Below are 23,528 nucleotides of genomic sequence, written 5' to 3'. Positions count from 1 at the left end.
CACCACCCTACACTTCTTGTTGTAGATGAACCATGGAAGCATCATCTTGGGTCCTTTTTTATTTTTAAGTTATATATTCTCTGCTACATTCCTTTGTTGATGTACACTTCTTTGTAGCTGAACCATGGAAGCATTATCTTGCGTACGTTAGGTTTTTTTTTTTATTTTTTTTATTTTTTTTTATCATGAAAGATATATATAAATTTTTTTTTTATCATGAAAATAAATTCAAAATATTTTACATGGAGATGGTTTCACATTGCACTACAACATATGACATTCTAATCAAGGAGATAAAATTCAATCCTTAGATCTGCATTTTCCATTAAAAAAAACTATTTTCTTTTTCGTTTTTGAATTTTCTGATTTTTAGATTAATGTATATTTGTTTGTACATGGTTTAAGATGGCATGCCTTAAATCAGGCATTTTATTTTATTTTTTGATAGATATCAATCAGGCATACAAACATCCAAAGTATGCATTTCTAATTCTTTTTTCATTGAATTTCTAATTTTCATTGTAAAGTATCTTGACAGCCTCTTGTTATTTTGTTATAGGTTATACTAAAGTTTTTTTTTTTTAAAAAAAAAAAAAATTATATATGTTATTGGCTTTACTTGTATAATCTAAATGCGCATTCTTCCTTTTTTTTTTAGAATATTTTTCATAAATCGTATTGGATTGTTTTAGGAGTTTTTTGTCTCATCCATTTATGTTTGGCTAAAAAACAAGCCATTTTTATTATACCATGTATTTGAAATCAATACTGCCACTGGCTTTTTGAACTGTAGTGGCTAGGCAAGAACCAAAGTACAAAAAGCAAATACATTCTTGAGAAGTTAGGCATAGCACCATTTAAGAGCAAGAATGAGATGGTTTTGTCTTGTGAAATGAAACTAAAAGGTGTGACATAAGTTAAAAGTTGAAGGTGTTGGGATAAAATCCTTAACGCTATGTTTGGTTTTCGGAAAGTTTGAGGGAAAATGCAAGGGAAAGAAAAAGTAGAAGAAGAGGTGAAGGAAAATAAAAAATAGATTTAACGTCAATCAATTATTTTTATACACTATTTCAAATTTATTTCACTTATTTTAATTCTCTAATATAAAGATTAAATAATTTGAAAATGCATAATTTTCAAACCAATTTTAATTATATTTGATTTTCTTTGATATCTTCCATAGTACAACCAAACATGAGAAAATCATTTCCCTTAACATTTTTTTATTTCCTTAATATTTTCCTAGTACCAACGTAACCTAGAAGTAGTGACATGATAACATTTAGGCAGATGACAATAGATATCCTCAATAAAGGGGAAAAAAATAAAGATACTCTTTCGAAGCCTAAAGCTAATCTTGTGGCCTACACAAATTAAGAAGTCTTTTATTCCATCATCTAGTCCCTTATATGGTTTTGAGTCCACTATTGCTTTGTTTGGGTCTCATATGGCTAAATGTGTGGGCTAGGCAAGGGAATGTATTAAAATGAATGCCTAGCAAAAAAGAGGGTGCAACTTAGTACACAGGCAGCATAGAATGCACTGGAGCGTTCTTTTACTAGACAAATAGAGCTTTGAGAAAGACATCCTTCAAAACTAACACATAGAGCTCCACACCTTTCGTTTGTGGGAGGATTCCTCATCTTTCTATTGTACTTTAATTCCTATTTCAATATAATGCATTGTTGTTTCTTATCAAAAAAAAAAAACAACCCATATGCTTCTCCTTCCGTCGCTGATAAAACTACTGTACTGACAAAAATAGAGTCCTTAGCAAAGGACACTCCAAAGACAGCAAATACCAACAAGCCCAAGCAACAGATGAATCCATAATGAAGGAGACTATGGTTTGCTGTTTCTTCCTCTTGCTTGCACAGGCAGCATCAATTTGACCAATGGCATCCCGTTTGCATCAATTGATGGGTTGTGAATTTTTTTTTCCTGTACTGCTTCTGAGACACAAGGAAAAAAAAAAACCAACCAACTTTGAGAGGAGCACCACAGCCCCACTGAAGATAACAGCAGAGGTTCTCAATTATACTCCTAAAAAATTCCTAAATTGGCAGAGAACCCATCCCTAATTCTTAGTTGTAGTGCTGTTTTATGGATGATCTTGCCATCTGTCTTGTATAATGGGTGGGAGTGAAATCTTCCTTTGCTTTTCTAATATTTGAGATGTTGACCAATATTGTTCAACGTTTATATCACTCTCATGAGTGCCATATGCAATCAATCTAGAAAAACAAAAGTTGCATGATTATTTGATATGATTTCCTTTTTGTATGTTAATCATACTCAGTGGGACCTGCTTTCTCACATTATTCTCACTCTTTCTTTCTTCAATTACGTGCAATGAACTGGTTTCCTTTCTTTTAATACCTAAAACAGACGTCAGGAGCTGCTAGCTACTCAAAATTTGTAAGCCGTGAGATGAGCAAAGCTGAAGCACTCTTGAAGGTGATTGATCAGACCAGTGTAATTTTCCTTTCTGCTTATTTCAGTTTTCTCTGTGTTTCAAGAATTTTACTTGTTTTCTTTATACAGGTTATATTGTCTCCAGTTGATTCAGTGGCCAATACATATCGTGCGTTGTTGCCAGAGGGAACACCCTTGGAGTTTCAGCGGATTCTGGAGCTTAAGGTTGGAGTCTCATAGTTCTCAGTCTTTTTCCCTCTCATGTTTTTTGGTGTTCTGACCTATCAAATACTTCTCCTTTGCCCAAAAGGGGGTACCCATCTGAATGTATCCATGAAGCTACTAAAATACTATTTGAGTTAACCAGCCTTGTCCAAGAGTTCTCAGTATTTGGACTAGATCTAGATAGTAGATCAAATTTGGTGCACAATTTGTCCTCCATGACTAGAGTCGTCTATAAAACACGAAGCTCATACACACCTAATGGTCTGGGTAGCAACCCAATAATGACCCTAGTGAACCTAATAAGAAAGAAACTATGCTACTGGGGTAACCGGGTTCAGTATTAGCAATTTAAGCTCCTTCCTGATGAATTTTAATTGGGAGAATACGTACCTTTTCAGCCTTATGGATGGGAGCACCTCCTGTGTTGAGATCTGGGAATCTGCTCTTAACTTTGGGTGGTTCTCTTTTGATTTTTTAACATGAATACGACTTGTGCAGGGCCTTAAAAAAGCCGACCAGCAAAGTATACTGGACGACTTCAATAAGCGTGGATCAGGGATTACACAACCTTCCATTACTGCTACACCAGTAGTCCAGGCTACCCCCACTGCGCCTGTTGCTCCTGCTGCTCTCACAGTTGCAAATCCCGCTTCAGTTGGAGTTATTGCTTCTCGAGAGGATGTGCTAACCAGAGCTGCTGCACTTGGACGAGGTGCAGCCACCACTGGATTCAAGAGGTTCCTTGCACTGACAGAAGCTGCAAAAGACCGGAAGGATGGTCCTTTTAGGAAGCTCTTCAATGCATGAGAATCTGACATAATTGTTATATATATCAACCTTTTTGGTTATTCTTTGTAACTATCAATCCTGTATTTTCTGCTTTTTCAATTAAGAAAGGAAACAAATTTTGCTAATTATTGTCTTCATAGTTAAATCAAACTTTATGAATGTATTGCCTTCAATTAAGGAAGGAAATAGTCCTGTTTCTATCATCACAAGATTTGCCTAGAAGAGTATGATCACAAGTGTGGGATTTGGAGCACTGTGTGCCGGTCCTAAGGGTGAAACTATTCTCTTCCACTCAGATGTACTAAACAAGTCAAACTTCATAATCCCCTAAAGGATCATGTGGAATGAGGTTGAGTTTCTAGCAACTTGGCATTTTGCCAATGTCGTTGCAGCCTTAAAGCAAAGATCTGATAAGATGAATAGATTGTTCTATACCCAGATGGGGGTGGAGATTTGGTTTTCTCCAACTCTTTTAGACATTCTAGCAACCCTAGAATTTCATATTATGAACCCTTTAGAGCTTCAAGTTTATCTATCCCAGTAAGAACCACTAGGATAGAAGAAGTATCCTCTTCAGCAAATCCTAAGAACATTAAGTTAACAAGTGTTACAAGTCAAACCAACCTTGCTAGACCCTTTTATATGGAGGAAAAAGGAGTCTACCCAAGGATCACATCAGGATGAATCTCCTTATATGTCTCCCACTTATTCATAGATGATTAACACTGTAAGCTTAGATGATGAGGATTTTGAGATTGACAAGGATCTCTTAAGGACTTCTATTTTGAAGCCAATAAGGAATGGAGAGATTGGTTCTTTAGTAAGGTCCCTAAGGTCTTTAGAACCATCTATCAAGAAGAATTCTACACATACTTAAGACAAGAAAAGAAAAATATTAAGTATTGGATCTGGTTTGAACTCTTCAAATAAGAAGAATACCCAGATTACCTAGGTAAATGTGTCAATAACACATCCACAAAGACTAAGGTATGGAAAACTAGTGACGACGTTGTCATGGAATCCATTCACCCTTTAGAAGCTAAGATAGAAAAGAATATTAATGGAACTATAATAACTTCACCTTTTAAGACTAAGCCTGAGGATAAAGGAACTGCTAGTGTTATAGATGTTAGAAGAATCATGGAACAAAACAACTACACTAACATGTTTCTTAAGACTATAAGTGATCAACTCAATAGGGTTGAGGAGATCATTGAAACCCAAGACCACATTAAGACATCGTTTGTTAAGAAAGATAATAAGCCTTTATTTAAGCCGTTTGAATTCTCTAAAAAATTCCAGGAAAATCCTCATATTGATCAAGCATTGATAGAAAGGATTAGCCAAAAAGTTAAAGATAGCTTAATTGTCCTTGAGCCACCTCAACCTTCTCACATGAGAATCAATGTTATTAAGGAGGATATTAGTTCTAAAGCAGAGGTTGATGACCTAATCAAAATCTTTGACGAACCCTCAAATAAAAGAGTTTTAAGGATTATCCATAACCAAGAAGTCCCTAAGATTAGGAATTTCTACCCTAGGCCAACATTTCCTAATATGTAGTTTGAGGAAAGAAATTAGTATAATCAAGCTTCCTACACTAGTGGTACTATCTATGAATAGAACATAGATGGTTTGACTGAGTATAACATACTCACTAAGCTTCAAGAAATGACCATGGTTAGTATAACCTATAAGTTAAACAATAAACTATCAGATCATGTTGTAGCTCAAACACTCGTTGCTAGGTTTACAGGTTAGCTAAAAAAATGGTGGGATAACTATCTCACATTTGATGATAGAAATGGTATCCTAAAAACCTATAGGATTAATGAGGAAAATGAAGTGGTTAAGGACAAGATATAGAGGATGCAGTGGCTACTCTAATATTTTCAATATCAAAGCACTTCATTGGAGATCCTGCAAAGATTAAGGATAAGATTGCAGATCTCTTAACCAACCTTAAGTGTCCTAAGCTTCATGACTTTAGATGGTATAGAAATGTTTTCTTAACCAAAGTCATGCTAAGATCATACTATAATCAGTCATTTTGGAAAGAAAAATTCATTTCAGGACTACCTAGACTTTTCTTTGAGAGAAATAAGATTAAGATAAGGGAATAGTTTAATGGTCAAATCCCTTATGATAAGCTAACTTATGGAGAAATTATAAGCATTGTCACAATAGGAGGAATTAACCTGTGCAATGACTTAAGCAACAGATGAAAAATGAGCAAAAGATCTACAAGAATGAGTTTGGTTCATTCTATAGCCAATTTGGATTTAGCCAAAAAGAAACTAAGCCTCCCTCTAAACAATGCAAGAAAAAACAAATGGGAAGAAAGCCTAGTAAGGAAAAGTTTTATCACAACAAGAGAGGTACTCATGACAAGTACAGAATGAATAAAACTAAGAGATTAAGACACACCCAAAGAAAGATGAACAAGGAAGCCCAGAAAAAGTTAGAAGCCCCTTCACAATCTAAGCTAATTTGTTTTAAGTGTGGTAAGGTAGGCCACTATAAGAAAAATTGTAAGGTTAGAAAGAAAATTAATAACTTGAATATCTCAGAAGACTTAAAAGACATGTTGTACGAAGTAATGTTAAACTCCTCATAATCTGAATCAATGACTGATTCAAATAATGAAGACGTTATTAATCAACTAGATAGTGGTGATCAGATTTCAAGCCAAACTTCTAGTGATCAAGATAATTGTATTTAGGGTAATTGTGATTGTCAACCTAAGATTATAAATGTCATAAGTCAGGATCAAGAACTAGTTTTAGATGTTTTAAGAAAAGTAAAAGATGAAAAAGTTAAGCAAGAACTTTTTTAAGTCTTTAAGAAATCTGTTGGTAAACCAGAAGTTAAGAAGACAACAAGCCCTTATAATCTAAATGAAATCTTAACAAGATTTAATCAGAAGTCTCCCAAAGACTTAACCATTAAGGATCTTCAAGAAAAGGTAAGACAGTATAAGAAGGAAATTAAAGATTTAAGATAATTCACAAGCTTAGGTTTTACAAACCTCTAATAACAAATTAATAGGATTATTATTAATCAAGGAAACCTTGTTGATAACCATGAAAACCTTAAAGAGGTTCCAAAATCTTCACAAGCTAATGATGAAGTGGCAGATGCATAATTGAATATTGTTAGTAGGGTTATTTTCCAAAGGTGGGAAGTCTCCCTAACTATAGTAATCAAGGATAAATTTGTCCTTAATATTATTGCTTTGATTGATTTAGGAGCAACTTTGAATTGCCTACAAGAAGGTCTTGTACCTACCCAGTTTTATGAGAAAACTAGACAAACTCTTTTAGGAGCCAATGGTAAAAGACTTACCATTAAGTATAAGTTGTCAAATGCTCACATTGTAACCAGGGCATTTGCATTAATCAAACCTTCATCCTAGTTAGAGACCTAAAGGAAAAGACTCTGCTTGGAGTCCCCTTTTTGAATTCTATCTATCCTATTAAGGTAGACGATCAAGGTCTAAGAACAATGCTCCTTGATAAGGAAGTTTTATTTGAATTCACTAACCCACCTAATGAAAGGAATATAAACACTTTAAAGAATCAGGTGATTCAAGCTAAGGAAAACCAAGGTAATATTTTAAAACAAGAAATTAATCTTGTAAGAATTGAAGAGCAATTAAAAGTTAAGAAAACTCAAGATGCGATAGAAAAATTTAAGAATATGATTGTTGGAGAAGTTTACTCTAACATTCCTCATGTGTTTTGGCACAGGAAACAACATGAGGTAGAATTACCTTATGAGCCAGACTTTAGTGAGAAAAATATACCTACTAAAGCCAGAATTATCCAGATGAATAAAGAATTATTAAGCTATTGTGAAAAGGAAATCCAAGATCTTCTTGACAAAAAGTTGATAAAGAAGTCCCCTTAAAGTTGTTCAACCTTCTATGTTCAGAAACAAGATGAATTAGAAAGAGGAACACCTAGTCTAGTTATCAACTACAAGCCTCCTAATGATGTATTAAGATGGATTAGGTATCCTCTTCCAAATAAGAAAGACCTCCTGCAAAGGTTAGTTAAGTCTAAATTTTTTCTAAGTTTGATATGAAATCAGGATTTTGGCAAATCCAGATTGCAAAAAAAGATAGGTATAAAACTGCCTTTGTGGTACCTTTTGGACATTATGAATGGAACGTAATGCCTTTTGGTCTTAAGAATGCCCTTCCAGAATTCTAGAACATAATAAATGCAATCTTTAACCAGTTTTCTGATTTCATTATTGTCTACATTGATGATGTTTTGGTTTACTCTATTTCTGTAAAGGAACATTGAAAGCATCTTAATAAGTTTGTTTAAACTATTAAGAGTAATGGTTTAAGCTTGTCAACCACTACGATTAACTTGTTTTATATTAAAATTATATTTCTAGGTCATCGTATTTACCAAGGAACCATTACCCTAATTTAGAGGTCAATCTAGTTTGCTAATAAGTTTCCTGATGAAATTAAGGATAAGAAACAATTACAACGTTTCTTAGGAAGCCTTAATTATGTGTCAGATTTTATTAAGGATCTAAGCCAACTTTGTGCCCCTTTAAGACAAAGACTTAAGAAGAATCCAGTTCCTTAGAATGAGGAATACACTAAGATTGTCAAGACCATTAAGTCTATAGTTAAGACCTAACCATGTCTTGCCTTAGCTAATCCTGAAGCATTTAAGATTGTTGAAACTAATGTTTCAGACATAGGTTATGGTGGGATTCTTAAGCAAAGAGATGGTAACCATGAGATATTGGTTAGGTATACTTCAGGAACTAGGAATAATGCCCAACTCAACTACAACACCATCAAAAAAGAGATTTAAGCATTGTTTTATGCATTTCAAAATTTCAAGATGATTTTTTGAACCAAGAGTTTTTATTAAGAGTTGATTGTAAATCTACAAAATCAGTTTTACAAAAAGATGTTTAGAATATAGCTTCTAAGCATATTTTTGCTAGATGACAAACCATTTTAAGTAATTCTGATTTTCAAATTGAGTATATTAAAAGATAAAATAACTCAATCCCTGATTTCTTAACTCGTGAATTTTGCAGGATTCACGAGATTATGACCCCTAAAAAGGCTGCCCAATCTCCTAAACCACCAGAATCCTAATCTTCTAAAACAAGTTAAGATCCTTCTCCCCATAAAATGCTTTGGAGTCAACAAGTTGAACTAGAAGAAGAAGCAAGGCTTCATTCTTCTGACCATATGCCTAATAAGATGTTGTTTTGTACTATGATCCTTCGGATCCTTCTAAACCAGTCAAGGCTACTCTATTTCCAACCATTTCAGGGTCTCAAACCTTTAAGCAAGTGACTAAAGCTACTCCATCTCAAAAGTAATTAGCATCAAACTCGACTTTTTCAAACAAGCAAATTATGGTGGTTGCCAACCCCGCACTTCTTTCTTCAAAATCGCGATATTGGCAAAATGATCTTAATCAACCTATTTTGGTTATTGAAAGAGAATTTTTCTTTGAAAATCCTAGAGAGAGCTACAAAAGCTTTTCATGAAAACTTTCATTATCCCTTTAGTGATCTTTTGAAAACAAGAGAATTTTATGAACATATCTGTGAAACCGAGGTTTGGTTAATCTTAGTTTTGATGATAGTAAAACAAAGTTTAGAACTAATGATTATATTTCAAGTGTGTTTAGGCAAGACGATTTTCAAAGTGGCAATCACAAAGGCAAATCAAATCAAGGAGAAATCATGAAGAAGAAGACCACCTCAAAGAGAAGTGTTTTTCAAGACCCAAGCTTCATAAGATCTCTTTGTAAGGTTGTTGGTGCACTAGGATTTTCATGCATTACATTCTTTACCTATGCACCAAAATCATCTAAGAGTTATTTTGTTTTAAATTTTTTAAAATTGGATGATTTCATGTTTTCAACTAAAACATTGTGTCAAATGTTTTCTAAACTTGTTTAAAAAGTTTTAAGTTGAAAAAGTTGGTTATTGAGCCAAAAACGGCTCAACTGGTTGAACCAAATGAGGAACCGATCGACCCCCAACTCAACCGGTCAAGGGGTGCAAAAAACCTTCTCTCTCTTTTAGAATGGTTGTTCAATTTGATGAGGAACCAGTCGACCCCCACCTCAACCGGTCAAAGTCCAACGGTCACTTACCAAGCATTAAATGTTAACGGCTAGTCAACCGGTCAACCCCTAGCTCGACCAGTCGAACCCCTAACGACCAGTTTGACTTTTTTCCTCTATAAAAAAGGCTCCAAATCTTCATTGTTTAAGATCTTAACCTTCCCAAACCTTTCTTGAATATATTTGAGCCTTGGAAAAGTGTTTTTGAGTGCACCATTATTCTAAAACTTGCATGTCTTTAATGCACCATTCAATCCTAGTTTTCTTGTATCATTTGAGCTTAAAGTTTTGTACTAGGATTTTATGAAATTATTTGTATATCTTTAAGAGGAAGAATCTAAGTGTGAGGTATCACTTAGGGATTTTCAATTGTGGGGTATCACTTAAGAGGTTGTTCAAGAGTGGGGTATCTCTTGAGAAGTGTAAAGGGTGATTGGAGCCAAAATTCTAAGAGGGGGGATTGGAATCATAATCCAATTGTATTGCTTGAAGGCTTGGTTTGGAAGCCTTGAATTAGTGGAACCTCAAGCTTGGGATTGAAGCTAAAGGAGAGTAAATGTAGGTTGGGTTGTGCTAAACCACTATAAAATCTTGTGTTTGCATTATCTTTTCCCTACTCTTTTACTTTATATGCAATTCTTTTTATATTGTTTTTATTATATATTTTCATATAATTATCTCTTGCATTCACATAGTTTAATTTTTCAAAAAGAGACCATCACCCTATTCACCTTCCTTTAGGGTGATTACCATAGGTTGGATTAGCTTAATTTTTCTAACAATATCCTTGTGGAAACTGGTTCTGTTAAAATCAAGCATAATGTTGATAAGTACAACAACTTGGATTTGACATTTTCTACTTTCCATATTTTTAAAATTCTTATAGTTAAGCAGTGGGGTGGGAATCCAAATTTTTCAAAAAAAATCTCTAAGCCTTCAAAACTAAGATTTTTCAACTATTAGGACTACCAGAGAGCATGGTTCAATGTTTTTCTTATATAAAACAAGGACTTCCATCATTCATGGATGTTCTATTTCTCATCTAAGCATCAACTCCCTTATTTTCCATTTGGTTCCACAATTGGTGGACTTATTTTGGTTCGACTATTAAGATTCTCCCAAAGCCCATCTTGGATGGCTTTGAGCTATTCAAAAGGTCTTTTGTTACCCCCAAAGAACTTTCAATTTTTCCCCATTTACTATTCTTTTTCAACGAATTTGGCCTTGCTTGGATAGTCCAGTGAGACTATATCATTATTGCAGATGAATCAGCAGTCTTTCCAACTCTTGGAAGGACTTTCAAGACTAAATGGTGGGACACTTTAAAAAATGATGTCTCACTACAAGCAGTAGAACAATATCTTCTTAAGCATCTTACACAAGCTTTAGCTTCTGATGATATGTCCCAGTTTCTTCTTAAGAAATAGTAGCTCCAAGCTATGCTTGCTGTAGCAAAAACACCTTAGGAATTTCAGAAAATTCTTGACAAGAGCAATTCAAGTTTTTCCCAAGATGACTCTTATGCTAAATCAGATGATTCTACTACAAACTACCTCTAGGATAATGGTGATGATTGTGAGGGTATTCTTCCTCTAGTAAGGAAATCGAAATAAGTATTTTCAGTTATACGATGACATTAAGCACACTCCATTCAAGCTTTCTCATGATTCTCCACCGACAAGCTTTAAGTCATTTTAGCACCGAAAGCATGTTTGTTTCCCGTATGTATATTCTGATGGTCACTTGTCAAACATTAAATGTTAATGGCTAGTCAACTGGTTGACCCCCAACTTCACTGGTTGAACCCCCAACGGCTAGTTTGGTCATTTCTCTCTATAAAAAAGCTTCAATCTTCATTGTTTCAAGAGCTTAACATTCCTAAACCTTTCTTGAATATACTTGAGCCTTGGGAGAGTGTTTTTGAGTGCACCATTGTTCTAAAACTTGCATATCATTAGTGCACCTTTCAATCCTAGTTTTTCTTGTACATTTTAAAGTTTTGTACTAGGATTTGGTGAGAATATTTCCTATCTTCATTTGTAAATCTTTGAGAAGAAAAGTCTAAGTGTGTAATATCACTTACGAGTTCTCAAGTGTGGGGTATCACTTGGGAGGTTGTTCAAGAGTGAGATATTTTTTGAAGATTGTAAAGAGTGCTTGGAGCCAAAAGTCTAAGAGGGTGGATTGGATTGGAAGCCTCGAAATAGTGAAAGCTCAAGCTTGGGATTAAAGCTAGAAAATAGTGAACGTAACCCGGGTTGCTTTGAACCACTATAAAAATCTTGTGTTTGCATTCTTTCTTCCCTACTATTTTACTTTATATGCAATTGTCTTTATATTATTTTATTATATATTTGCATATAATTGTCTCTTGCATTCATATAATTTAAATTTGCAAAAAGAGACCATTACTCTATTCACCCCCCCTCTAGGGTGATTACCTTAGATTGGATTAGCCTAATTTTTCTAAAAAATGTAATACCCTAACTCATCTCAAACTTAATTTGAGTTCTTAAAAAAAAAAAATTTTCAAACTTGTTTATTACCCCAAAGGTTCTTCTAATTGAGTTTTGATGATAACAAAACACTAGTTAAACTCACTAACATTAAAATTCAAGTAAAGTTTTAGGTTTCATTGAGAAAATCAAAAGAAAGTTCAAGATTGCCTTAAGAAGATTCAAATCTCATAAAGAGATGGATCCTTGAAGAGTCATAAGGTCTAGGAACTTTTGTAAGATGAATCCCTTGGGTGCAATTAGGATTAAACTGATTTTCATATACTTTTAATGCATTCACTCATTCTTAGTTTTTCATAAAAGTGACCTTAAACGTTTAAAATTGAATGAATACGTTTTATGTATCGAAATCTTAGGCTAAATTCTTTCAAAATTTCCTTATAAAGATTTCTAAATGAATTGGCCAATTATTTGCAAGGTTAGGACTAAAAAAAAAAAATTGTGTAGTTTTAGGCTTAACTAGCTAAGGGAACCCTAAGTTGATCAAATTGGTTAGGTCTTCCCAATCAAGGACTAATTAAGCATGCTCAAAATCTTCTCTCTTCTAGAACCTTGGTGTTGCCAATAGAGGCTTTACTTTTCCCAATGGAGGACTAATCGAGCCTTAAAAAGGACAAATGGTCACTTGCAGTACATTAAATGTTCCAACAACTAACCAATAGTTAAATTAGAGCTCAATTGGTGGAGGCTAACTTTTGTAGTTTAAAGTGTTTAAGGTTGTTTTTCTATAAATTAAGAGCTCCTATGCATTTATTGAGAAGAGAATGACTAAAAAAGGAAGAATTTTGGGCAATTTTAGGCTTAACCGATTAAGGGAACCTTGAACCAATCAAATTGATTAAGTCGTCAAGCCTGAAAAAGGACAAAGAGTCACTTGCAATGCATTAAATGCTCTAACGGCTAACCAATTGGTTGAACTATAGCTCGATCAATCGAGGCTAACCTTTGCAGTTTAAGGTGTTTGAAATTGTTTTTCTATAAATTAAGAGCTCGTGTGCATTTATTGAGGAGAGAACTTTTGCATTAACTTACTAACTTACCATTTTCTCTCATTTGAAGCTCCCAACTCAAGTGCATTCATTTCTTCACTTGCAAATCCATTTAGTGCACCCCTTTGTATTCATTCTAACTTTTCTTTGTATTAAGCCAAGCTTGTGCTAGGATTGGGAGTTGTAATACCTTATTTCTTAGTTAAAGGTTGAGTGGTTGGAACTCAAGTTGGTATTAAACTTGAAGAGAAGTGTAGCGCCCATTAGAGTCATGAATTCAAATGCACAAGATTGAAGGTTTGGTTTGAAGCCTTGACAAATGGAACCTTCATCTAGAAATGAGATTGAGGAGAGGGGATGTAGGCAAAATTATCGAACCACTATAAAAAGAGTTTGCATCTCTCTTCCATGTTCTATTTATTTATTTGCTTCAATTATTATTTAGTTTAAATAGTTTGTAAAAAAATATAATCACCTAATTTACCCCATGTTTTGAGTGTTTTCATTAATTTAATCAGTCTTATTTCACACAGTTCTATCAATACTTAAAGAAATTTGTTCCATTGTCATCCCTAGATATGATGACCAGAGCTTTGCTTAAAGAAAAACTTGTTGTTTATAAAGAGGCTACATGGACAAGAAAGCCTTTTTCCTCATGGGTCAAGAAGAGATTGTTGGATGTGGTCCCTTCCCACGTAGAGATGATAGGAGCCACTCAAACCAAAAAAAAAAAAAAAAAAAGTTGAATCCAACCCAACCTTCCTCGAGACTGAAAAGTTGAATCCAACCCAACCCACTTGACCTTGCCCGAGACTAAGGTGGTATTTATTTTTTACTTAATTCTAAATAGAACCTTAATGCTTAATAGTGTTAAATATTAGGTTGTTTATTTTTGTAGTATTTTATTTCTATTAAGTATTAAAAAGTAAAAAAAATCAATATGTTATTTTTTTATTTAGAAAAAGTTACATATTTTGGTCTTTTCTATTTAGTAAAAAGTTTATAATAAGTCATGAAAAAATAGAAAAACAAACAACTTAAATTCTAAAAACAAATTGCTTTTATCAAAAAGCCAAAAAAACAAATACCACCTAAAAGTTGAATCCAACCTGACCTTGCTTGAGGCTGAAAAGTTGAACCCAACCCAACCTTGCCTGTGACTGAAAAGTTGAGCCCAACCCAACCCATCCCTTACTTAGGCCAGCAGATTGGGCCACCTAAAAGGGCCAAACCCTAGACAGATAAAACAGAGGCAGAAATGAGTGGCTAATACAAACAACAAAATCCAGATAATAGGAACAAGCAGAGAACACACCAATGGCTCCTCAACACAACCATGGCCACTGCATCAGTTTCAGCCACTACCTCTTCTCTTCTCCTCTCTCCTTCAAAACCCACTCCCCCAATTAAGTTTAGGTTTAGGTTTAGGGTTAGGGCTTCATCTGCAATGGCCACCCAGGTGGCGCCCGCGGTGATCGTTGGCGGCGGAAGAGTCGGCAGAGCCCTGCAGGGCATGGGCTCCGGAGACGATCTCCTCGTGAAGAGAGGGGATTCTGTGCCGCTCGATTTCGCCGGACCCATCTTGGTCTGCACCAGGAACGATGATCTGGATGCTGTTCTTGAGTCCACTCCCAAGTCTCGCTGGAGCGGTACCCACCACCTGACCACTCCTACTTTAACCTCAATTGTTTAACATTTCCAGATTAACTTCATATACATTGTTCGCCATTACCAGAAACTGTTAACTCTTTGGGTGAATTGATAATTCTTTTTTGGGACACTTGTATTAAATAAAAAAATATTTAATTTTTTTGAATTAGCTTGGTGTACATTGTTATTAGCATTAACCTTTTAGGTTAGTTGATAAATAATCATGGCCTTCTTGGCTTTCATGTTGTATGTTGATATGAAAATTAATACTTCAATGCTTTCAAGTTGGCTTGATATACATTATTGGCTATTACTGATTAGCAAAGGTTTTTGGGTCAATTGATAGTTTAGTATGGTATTTATAATTTTTGAGAACTTGATTATTCTTCATTTATTGAAATCACAAACCAAGTAAGAGGATGATGCATTTGAGAGTTGATTATTAGGTTTATATATTATGTCCCGTTATCTAACAGTATAAGCTTTTTGGTTAACTATGACCTAGAAGTGACCCATTTTGAGGGGAATGATTTCAAAAAATGTTTCTGAAAATGCTTTAACTAAGCATGTTATTTCATTCTGAATACACTTGTTTTTTTTATAGGTTTTTTGCAAATGAAAAGTGGTTCTTACTTGCTACCAACCTGGCTTTTTTCTTTTTCTGGAAGATCGATAATAATATTTTAAAGTTTTATCCATTTCTGAGATCAGTTTTTAAAATTTGGTAGTAAACATGTTTTCATTGTCATTTTCTTTTGATCTGATTTTGGAAACAGAAGGCAGCGTTTTGGTTAGACAGTGGTTCTCTTTGTTGAGTTGCATGATATTTATGACTAATTTTCCACTGAACCATGTGATGTTTGAGGTTGAACCCCATTTGAAATTCGCTTGTTTGTTTTGGTATATCAAATTATTTTCTATCATTTTGTTGATTATGTCATATTGATTGTCATTTTCTTTGTAATTTCACTTGCATAGTGGAGTTTCCTTGTTGTTTTAAGTAACTTCACTGAATTATGTGATGGATGAAAGTAATTCTATCTAGAATTTAACTACTTAGCAGTTTGCAATTCCATTTTTATTGGGGTATTTCTTGATATAATTTGGTGTGATTTGATCAGAATTTTCACATGTTCTAATGGAATTTGTGGTATCACAAAAACATGAAATCTAATCATCACCACTTTTCGATATTGCTCACTGCTATGAATCGCATGATGACTGATAGTGATTTGATATGAAAATTCACTGGTATCACAAAAACATGAAATCTAATCGTCACCACTTTTCGATATTGCTCACTGTTATGAATCGCATGATGACTGATAGCAATTTGATATGAAAATTCACTGGTATCACAAAAACATGAAATCTAATCATCACCACTTTTCAATATTGCTCACTGTTATGAATCGCATGATGACTGGTAGCGATTTGATATGAAAATTCACTAGTTTATAATGAAATATATTTTTCGCTTCTAGTCCATGATTTTGTATATGATCTTTTCAATCTAGCAGATTTGGTTTTTTTCCAGAATGGGATGCTGGAGCCATGGCTTCAAAGTAAAGGTCTGAGTGATGCAGACCAAGTTTTGGCATATTTTGCTGTATCAAAGCTTGGAGAACCTCCTATTGATGGGAAAACAGATACTAATCCTGAGGGATTGACAGCAGCATATGGGAAATGGGCGTCTGCTGTAGCTGGAAGATTACATGCTGGAGGCCTTTCTTGCAAGGTGAAGAATTTATTTTTCTGACTTGTACTACTATTTTTTGTTAAGACTGCTCATCAGCAAAGTTTAGAACTCCAATTCTGTGTGAACCCTAGTAGATGTCTTGGGGCATTCTGAGCTGTAATCTTGAGACAACTTTACTTCCTAAAACATATAATTCTTTTAATAGGCAAGGAAAATTTTGTTAAAAAAAATTATTAATTATTAAAAGCCCTTATCAAAATAGGCACGGCTCAAGTAAACTGAAAATCTATAGATAGTACCAAAGGCAGCAAATCCAGAAAAATTACCGAACAACACTCCTACTAGACGGTCTATGAAAAGCGAACTAAATTATTTTTTCTTCTTTTTCTATGTCCCCGTTGGGACACAACTTGGAACCTTTAGGTCCCACTCCAATCCCTAACCACTAGAGGTATGCCTCAAGTGGACTACACTTTGACAAAACTTGAGAACAAGTTGATAGTGTTAATAGAAAATGTTAAAGTTCTAGTAAGGGGTGCTGTCATGTGTAAAACATGCCCACCTTACCTCTTGTCATACCCATCTCTTACTAGTACTCTGAGATAGCTTCATGTGAGATTCTATGGCAAGTAGATCATCTTTCTCTTCCTCTCAAGTCATTTACTTTTGTTAGAGTGCATGATATACATTTTGGGCCCAAATCCTACTAGCTTAAGTTTTAGGAAAATTGGTTATTCAACATGGTATTGGAGCCTTGGTTGGTGGGAGGTCAAGTATTCAAACCTTACTACCACATTTTTATTTATCCAATTTATTAAGAACACGTGTAAGCCCAAAAATGGAGGCTACACATGAGGGAGGGTATTAGAGTGCATGATATATATTGTGGACTCAGAGCCTACAAGCTTAAGCTTTTAAGAAAATTGGGTATTCAACAACTTTGATACCATTGTTTTTTATCCTTATCATGACACTAATCAATGTTTTTTGGATTATGATTTTCTTGAGAATATTTTGTGAGAGGTTATTGAATTTGTACTTCCTTTGGTAATCTAAAACCAGGTCCTTGACAAGGAAGCCTTTCAGAAGCAGATGTTAGAGAAGCTAATATGGATCTCAGCTTTCATGCTTGTTGGTGCTCGTCATCCTGGAGCAACTGTAGGTGTCGTGGAGAAGGAATTTCGCTCTGAGGTAAGGCCATCTTTATTGATGATTTTTATCTGAAACATCAGATAAGGGAAGAATATTTGGTGATCATGGACCACAGTGATCCAGTGTTAGTGTCAAATTCATAGAAAGAGTACAACATTCTTTGTCTTGATCCTTAAAATGGATCGCTATGATGCACGGATGACTGGGTTTTTATTGCATATCCTTATCAGGTCAATTGGCTGGAAAGAATAATAGAAGAAAAAAAAAATGAACTTGCTTTTGATATGATTTCTGCAAACATGCATCAATTACTTGGCTCTAATTACCAATCCCTTGGCCAATTGACCATTGCCTTTTACTCAGTTTGTGGCCTGTAAGCTATTTTACTAGTATATTGATATTTTTCATGGAATGATATTTCCTCTAAACCTCATTATTTAAAAGAAATAGCACCAATGATTACTTCTCTATGAAACAGGATGCATGACTCAAATGTCCATAATGGTTAGGGATAAAATCATCATACATATTGGTTAGAGTAGCCAACCTTTTTTTCCCCTGTACACTAACCTGTAGGACCAGTATGAATCAGGGTTTGAAGGTTCAAAATCTGAATATGAACTATTCTTTCTCTGGAGTTAAGATTATATCTGGGTTGATAAATTTGGGTAAGCGAATCTAGTCTATCTAAATTATGTATCAAATAACATATTCAGGAATGCTTAAGTCAGGCCTAAACTGGTTTTAGGTTAGGCAGATAACCTATTATCTCCATCCCTTGCCCAACAAATGAGAGCTCAGTTTGACGCATTACTGAATTGCAGAGAGTTATTCCATGTTGTGGAGTTTTCACTTGGATTTGTTCATGCATTAGAAACTCGTTGTCTCATCAGTTTGTGATCATTTCTGTGCTTTCATTTGGAAAACATAGATTCTTTAGAGTTTGATTAAGAGTCTTGGTGTCTATCTCCATTCATGAATGAAGGATTATAATGTAAATATAGCCATAATGCAATAACTAGTTCTCATATACTGCTTTTGAGGTGTAGTATTATTGTATAAATCAATGTGTCAAATGAAGAATACTGTTGTAAACGATATGAATCTAGACATAGGTGGCCTTGCACCTTGACACCTTGACACCATGAAGAAGTCTTAATCCTAATAATTAATTGTAGAATCATATCCCTGAAAAGGTGGCTTCTATAATCGTAGACCAGTAGACCACACACTTATCTGCATGTCACAGGGAGGAAGTGGCCACAGAACTTGATCGAATTACATTTTCCAGGTGTCTAGCCTCATTGGAGAACTTGCATCTGCTGCTGCAGTGGAAAAGGGGATAGTGTTTGACGAAGGCATGGAGGACAGATTATGTGCATACTCACGGGCTGTAAGTCACTTTCCAACAGCAGCTAAGGAGGTAAAAAGCTGTCATCAGCTAAAGATAGCAAATTCCCATAGCAGATATGTATATGTTCATGTAACTGAGTTCTGGTTTGTTTCTTGTTCAAATGCTCACAGTTCAAATGGAGAAATGGTTGGTTCTATTCACTCTCCCAAAAGGCAATTGCAGAAGGAAAACCAGATCCATGCCCACTACATACAGAATGGCTCAAAGAACTGAAAATTGTCTAGAGAAATCAAAGTTCATCCAATATTTCCCTTCCCATTCAAAACCCAATGCCAAACAGATGCAGATTGCAGCCACATTCAAATGGCAGGTATTCTTAACTGACATGTTGACATCTTGCAAATGCCATGGATTTAGAACAGTTGAGACTAGAGAATGTGGAAGTGATTTATTTTAGTTACATTGAAGGCTTGTAATCTATCTGGATTTTGGTTCTTGGTATTTATCTAATAATGTCATCTATCATAAAATTTGAGGCCATGTTTGGATTATGTTTTAGATTGGGAATAGGAATAAAACTTTTTTATTAGAATGGAAATCAATCCCACTCTCATTAGGAGTTTGATTCACAAGGACACCAAGTATTGGAGCAAACTTTGCCCTTGAAGTGGGTTCCATCACCTAGATTATTGGGTTAACTTATGCTATTACCATTTTTATTTCACAATTAATCAAATTCTAAATAAAATAAAATAAAATATATAAATTTCTTTAGACTCTTTATTCAAAAATAAAAATAATTTTAATAGGTTAACTCCAAAATATAATTTACATTAATTTAAAGATTTACTAGAATCAATAATTCCAATTAGTTTTTAAAAATAAAAAATTAGAATTTGAGATCTTCACCAAATTAAAAATCCAACATTAATAAATTAATTTCAATAATGAAATAAGTTTTTCAATTACAAATCCAAGAACTTATTACATAAAAATAGATATTAACTTATAAAATTTTTAATATTTTTTTTTTGGCAACCAAGCATAATTAGAAACTTTCATAATCATCCAATTTCCAATTTCATATTATTTATATAATTAATCATAATAACATTTTTACGGTAGTAATAAATTTTGACATTTTAGAATATTTGAAAATATATTAAATTATCTTTTAAAACTATTAGTTTTTAAATAAAAATAAAAATATATACTAATATGTTTTATAGATGTTTTTAACAAGTAAAAATCAATAGATCTTTACTCAACATGTAATGCCCTAAACCCAATTTAAGAGTAAAACCGTAATTTAAAAAAAATTAATTAAATTAATTTAATAAAGATAGAAAAGTCTTTTCACTTTTAAAAGTCTTTAAGTATAAATAAATTTTTCCCTACCTTCTTTATTTAGAAAACCCTTTTATACAAATATTAAAAAGATTCGAGAGTATAGAGAAACATAAAATTGAAGATTTGGAAGTTTAGAGTTGAAGATTGATTTTTAAGGTAAGATTTTGACCCCTAGATTAATATTTTAAATTTGTTAATTACTTTTGAACACATTAGATATTCTTTGAAAAATCTCAATCTAAATTAGGGTTTATTTATTTAACTTTTAGATCAAAAAGTTTGGAATTTTGTGAGTATAGATTGATTTATTGATGAAGATGAGAAAATTTTGATTGAATAGAAAAAATAAAAAATTAAATTTGAAATGAAAATTCAGTTGAAGAAAAATAAATTTTATATTTAGAAAATAAATGAATAAATCGTTTGTTTGTTGAGGCTTTAGAATGACAAAAAAAAAAAAAAAAATGGTGTTATAACTGAAGTAGTGAATGTCACCACATTAATTATAATAAATGTTAATTAAGTATTATTTATGATTTCCATTAATACTCATATTTCCATTAATGTTATTTATGAGTTCCATTAATATTCATTAAAGAGAATATTAATGGAAGCCATTTTGAAAGCTTATAAAAGGGTTTCTCATTCCCTGTAATATGGATCCCCTAAGCAAGAAATAAATTTCTTACTTTCTCTCATTCTTTCCGTCTTTCATTCTCTCAATTTTCTCAACTCTCTTCTCTGATTCCTTCTTCCCATTATATATATTGTTAAAGTAAGATATATTTTATCTCTACTACTTTATTTGCGTTGCATTTATCCTTGTTTTACAACAAATGAATAATAATAATAATAATGAGTGGATTTTGGATTTTTAGGCCTTGTCTTGGGCCACAATTAAAAAAAAAAAAAAAAAAAAACGAAGACGTGCGGGTGTGAGATGGTTGAGTGAAGAAAAAAAAAAAGAAAATCAATTGGGTGAGCATGAGACAGGAGGGTGGTAGTTTGTAAGGTTCAGAGTGGAATAAATTAAATAATATTAATAATAAGAATAATGAGTGGAGTTGGTGGAGTCGATTGAATGGTTAAAAGCACACGGGGAGGGACATTGGGATTAATAATAATAAAAAATTAGAATAATAATAATAATAATAATAATAATAATAATAATAATAATTGGTAATAATTAAATGGAGCAAATTTGAAACTAACCACTTATTTATGAAGTCCCACCTACTTATGAAACAAATGGAACATGTTATCAACACGAATTGCTCTGAAGGTAATTCCTGTATCTTAAACTTAAAGTTATTTATATAGAATAAAATTTTACATATTTATATTATTGTTGATTTGTTTTGTTATATATTGTTAAAAGTTATAAACAAATTATTTGATTTTGTTTGTAATCAAAGTCATACCAATGCTATCAATTTATTATAATTGATTATAATAATATTGTTTTGTCTATCTTGGATCCTTGATGTTGAAATACATCTTGATGCAATGGATTTTGGAGCTATGATCAAAGAAGGAAATCAAGCATCCTTGTAGGATTGCACAAAAACGCTAATTTTCTTTGTCATCATCTCCGTAAAGGTTTTTTTTTTTTTTTTTTTAAAATGAGTTTTTGATGAGAAATCACCAATCTTGTCCAACTAGATTTGAATAATTCCCTTAAGTGAATGCAATATCCTCCCAAACTCGTGGACGATGACGAGGACGTGGTTGTGGTCATGGAAGAAATCCTCGATACCATGGTTCTTATAGTAATAATTCTTAGAAAAGGAAAGCCTCATTGCACCACCAGAAGTGGAACAATACTGAGACAAAACAAGAAAATGGGAAGTGTTTACAAGATAAACCTCCTAAGAACCATGAAAATAATTGTTATGGATGTGGTATGAAGGGACATTGGTCGCACACTTATCGTACGCCGAAACATTTGGTCGACCTTTACCAAGCATCAATAAAAACAAAAAGAAAAGAGATAGATATGAACTTTACCGATGGTGATGGATTGGACTTAACCTACTATGACATTGATTTCTTTGGAGGTCCCAATGAAAAAATAGACCATTTGATAAATGATGAGAAAATTAACATTGATTGATGTTACTTTATATATGAAATAATATATTATTATGTTTTATATTTACATCTGATTTTCTTTTGTTATTTACATTATGCCTTGTTTTTTTTAGTTATATCTAAAATCCATGTGTTATTTGGTCTCAAGATGAATGAGGATAATGTATGTCTTGTAGACTGTGCGGTTACACACAATTCTTCGAGATAAAAGATATTTCATCGAATTGACATTAATAAAAGCTAATGCAAGTATCATATCTTGTACTACAAACTTAGTTGAAGGCTCTAGAAGAGCAAACATAACGTTGCCAAATGGAACTAGATTCCATATAAATGACGATTTATATTCTAGCAAATCTAGAAGAAATTTGCTTAGTTTTAAAGATATCCCCAGAAATGGATATCATATTGAAATTATGAATGAAGATAATGTAGAATATATTTACATTACTTCCATTATATCTAACCAGAAGCTTATAATGGAAAAACTCCCGGCTTTCTCCTCTGGGTTGTATTATACAACTATAAAGCCTATTGAATCATATGTTGTCGTGAACCAGAAGTTCAAAGACCCAAAAGTTTTTGTCCTTTGGCATGAAATGCTAGGTCACCCAAGGTCTTCAATGATGTGTCGAATAATCGAGCACTCACATGGGCGTCCACTAAAGAACCAGAAGATTTTTTCGCCCAATGAATACTCATGTGCTGCTTGCTCACAAGGTAAATTGATAGTTATACCATCTTTTACTAAAGTCATATCCGAGTCACCGGTTTTTTTAGAAAGAATATATGGGGACAGATGTGGGCCTATCCATCCACCATGTGGACCATTCCTTTATTTTATGATCTTAATAGATGTTTCTATTAGGTGGTCACATGTTTGTCTCCTTTCTACATGTAACGTTGCCTTTGCTAGACTCCTTGCACAAATAATCTGATTATGAACACAATTTCCAGATTATCCAATTAAGACAATACGTCTTGATAATGCTGGTGAATTTACTTCTCAAACATTCATTGACTATTGCATGTCAATAGGGATAAATATTGAGCATCATGTTGCTCATACTCATACCCAAAATGGTTTAGCAAAATCCTTCATCAAACGTCTCCAATTAATAACTTGACCATTACTAATGAAAACCAAATTACCTACTTCCGCCTAAGGACATGCTATTA

The 23,528-nt window shown here is 33.5% G+C and overlaps 2 protein-coding genes across 3 annotated transcripts in view; both read left to right on the top strand.

Moving 5' to 3' along the window:
* The window catches only part of LOC100251847 (vacuolar protein sorting-associated protein 53 A), a 47,263-nt gene extending 43,709 nt beyond the window's left edge, over positions 1 to 3,554 (top strand). For both annotated transcript variants that reach the window (XM_002271534.4, XM_010656834.3), the window contains 3 exons: positions 2,389 to 2,457; positions 2,545 to 2,640; positions 3,139 to 3,554. In XM_002271534.4, coding sequence (XP_002271570.1) covers positions 2,389 to 2,457; positions 2,545 to 2,640; positions 3,139 to 3,447 — 474 coding nt within the window. In that variant the 3' untranslated portion in view covers positions 3,448 to 3,554. The remainder of the gene's footprint in view (positions 1 to 2,388; positions 2,458 to 2,544; positions 2,641 to 3,138) is intronic.
* Positions 3,555 to 14,281: 10,727 nt separating this feature from the next.
* On the top strand, positions 14,282 to 19,448 carry LOC100263834 (uncharacterized). The gene is made up of 5 exons (XM_002271895.5): positions 14,282 to 14,702; positions 16,224 to 16,441; positions 17,465 to 17,593; positions 18,846 to 18,977; positions 19,079 to 19,448. The coding sequence occupies exons 1-5, from the start codon at positions 14,390 to 14,392 to the stop codon at positions 19,190 to 19,192; spliced, it is 906 nt and encodes a 301-aa protein (XP_002271931.1). The 5' UTR covers positions 14,282 to 14,389; the 3' UTR covers positions 19,193 to 19,448.
* Positions 19,449 to 23,528: the final 4,080 nt, after the last annotated feature.

Source organism: Vitis vinifera, chromosome 9 (assembly GCF_030704535.1).
Source record: "Vitis vinifera cultivar Pinot Noir 40024 chromosome 9, ASM3070453v1".
Classification (NCBI taxonomy): Eukaryota; Viridiplantae; Streptophyta; class Magnoliopsida; order Vitales; family Vitaceae; genus Vitis; species Vitis vinifera.
Note: the sequence above shows the minus strand (reverse complement) of the source record. Positions and strands in the feature narration are given on the sequence as shown.

Coding starts and splice junctions, on each gene's coding strand:
- LOC100263834 (XM_002271895.5), top strand. CDS start 14,390: ATGGCCACTGCATCAGTTTCAGCCACTACCTCTTCTCTTCTCCTCTCT. Junction 14,703..16,223: donor TCCCAAGTCTCGCTGGAGCG/GTACCCACCACC, acceptor TCAATCTAGCAG/ATTTGGTTTTTTTCCAGAAT. Junction 18,978..19,078: donor TTCCAACAGCAGCTAAGGAG/GTAAAAAGCTGT, acceptor AAATGCTCACAG/TTCAAATGGAGAAATGGTTG.